Source organism: Orycteropus afer, unplaced genomic scaffold (assembly GCF_000298275.1).
Source record: "Orycteropus afer afer isolate SDZICR_OR568_19922 unplaced genomic scaffold, OryAfe1.0 scaffold00045, whole genome shotgun sequence".
Classification (NCBI taxonomy): Eukaryota; Metazoa; Chordata; class Mammalia; order Tubulidentata; family Orycteropodidae; genus Orycteropus; species Orycteropus afer.
Genome location: NW_006921632.1, coordinates 88311 through 90271, shown reverse-complemented (window position 1 = coordinate 90271; position 1961 = coordinate 88311). Strand labels below are relative to the sequence as shown.

General features: G+C 43.5%; 1 protein-coding gene across 1 annotated transcript in view; it reads right to left on the bottom strand.

Annotated features, from left to right (window-relative positions):
- Window positions 1-10: 10 nt before the first annotated feature.
- The window catches only part of SLC11A2 (solute carrier family 11 member 2), a 42238-nt gene continuing 40287 nt past the window's right edge, over window positions 11-1961 (bottom strand). The window contains exon 12 of the mRNA XM_007937941.1: window positions 11-88. Within this exon, the coding sequence (XP_007936132.1) occupies window positions 11-88 (78 nt within the window). The remainder of the gene's footprint in view (window positions 89-1961) is intronic.

Here is a 1961-nt window from a genome sequence, read left to right as displayed (position 1 = left end):
GGGCTGTCAGTCACCTAGATACAAGTGAGTCAGTATCCACGGTGTTCAGAAGGTAGAGTTCAGGCTGAGCTGTCAGTCCCAGAGGGTACTAAAGACAAAAATAAGGAAGACAGAAGAGGGTTAGACCAATTTCCAAGGGCTGAAATATTTAAGTCAGCATTTATGTACCTATAATCAGCCTATCAACTTGGGCCTTTTTTCCAGTATGGCTATATTGATTTTTAGTTCAAAAATTGCTTCCATACACACAAATGGTTTCTGATGCGTAAAATAGCTAGAAGCTGAAATAGTTGTTGATAGAGTTGAGCTAGTGTCAGACGCCCTCCACAAAATACGCATTTTGGCGATTCATGTGATACACTCTTTACAGGATGGTTCTTCTGATCATAATTAAGATCAAGCAGACATTAAATGCATTTTTATTTTAGTAGCATGTCTACTGGAGTTGCTGAGTGGGGCAAATGGTTAACATACTTGGCTGCTAACCGAAAGGTTGGCAGCTGGCATCCACCCAGAGGTGCCTCAGGAGGCAGGCCTGGTGATACACTTAGGAAAACCAGTCACTGAAAACCCTATGGAGCACGTCTACCCTGACACATATGTAGTCACCACGGGCTGGAATCAAATTGAAGACAACTGGTTGGTTTGTTTAGAGAGAGGAAGATAAGCTATAGGCCCCAGACATTTCTCAGTCACAATCAAAATCACCTTGGCTGCTTTGGGACACATTCCCCAAGCCCACTCCTAGTTTGTGTTGGCATCCGTGAATTTGTATTTCTTCTCCCTACTCTCTCTCTCTCTCCTCTGCATACACACAATGACTGCAACAATTCGAGAGTCTCGTTTTAGCCCTGCCGTTACTACTTAGGGTTACAGGAACGTTATTGTTCTTTGACACTGACAGCCTGCCAGTTAATGAAGAACACAGACTATACTCTGTAGGATGGAAAAGTTCCTATTACAGAGCCACCAGACTTCGAAAATCTGGGTGCAAGCCCCAACTCTACCACCCCATGACCTTGAGCAACTCATGTATCCCTTTAGGGCCTTATTCTACTTATTTGTAAAATGAGAGCAAATGTCCTATTTGAAAATGTCGAGCACCCTAACATGCTCTCTCATTTCAGTCTTCAACAAATATGTATCTTTAACACATTGTAAATCGCCCTGTGTATCTCACTTACTTCTTGTGATGGTGATGTATGAGAATAACGTATACCAAATGGAACCCAAGATTAAAGAGAAAACTATTCCCAAGTAGTGGGCTAGGAAAATGCTGAGCCACACTGGCTTCAGGGCAGGGACACAGCTCTTCCGACTTCAGCTTGAGTCTTCAAACTTCACTTAAGGGTCTTACATGATAGTCATTAGTAACGAAAGGAATTGTCAGGGATACTGACAGTTCATCGCAGCCTTTTCTCCAGTGAGCTAAGCTGATAGACGTTTCATTATGTATAGGCAAGGGATGCATTATTAGTCCCTGGATCCCCAGAGTATATCACTCAGGTGACTTAGTAGAAAAAACCCCTTTGATTGGAGTTTCTCATGTTGTTCTGAGACCTTGAGAAATGGAGCTAAATACCATAGGATTAAAAATTTAAAAACCCACTGTTACCAAGTCAATCCCAACTCTGTGGACTTTTAGGACGGAGCACAACGTCCCATAGGGTTTCCAAGGCCATGAATCTTTATGGAAGCAGATTTCTCATCTTTCTCCTGCAGAGCAGTTGGGTTTGACCCGCCAACCTTTTGGGTAGCAGTCAAAAGTCTCAGCCACTGCACCATCAGAGTTCTGTTAGCATAGGACTGTTGTTGTTAGTTGTTGTTATGTGCCATCGAGTCAGACACAACTCACAGCGACCCCTTCTTGGGTTTCTGAGGCATTATCACTACGGAAGTAGATTGCCCAACCTTCCTTCTGAGGAGTGGCTGGTGGGTTTGAACCGCCAGCCTTCTGGTTA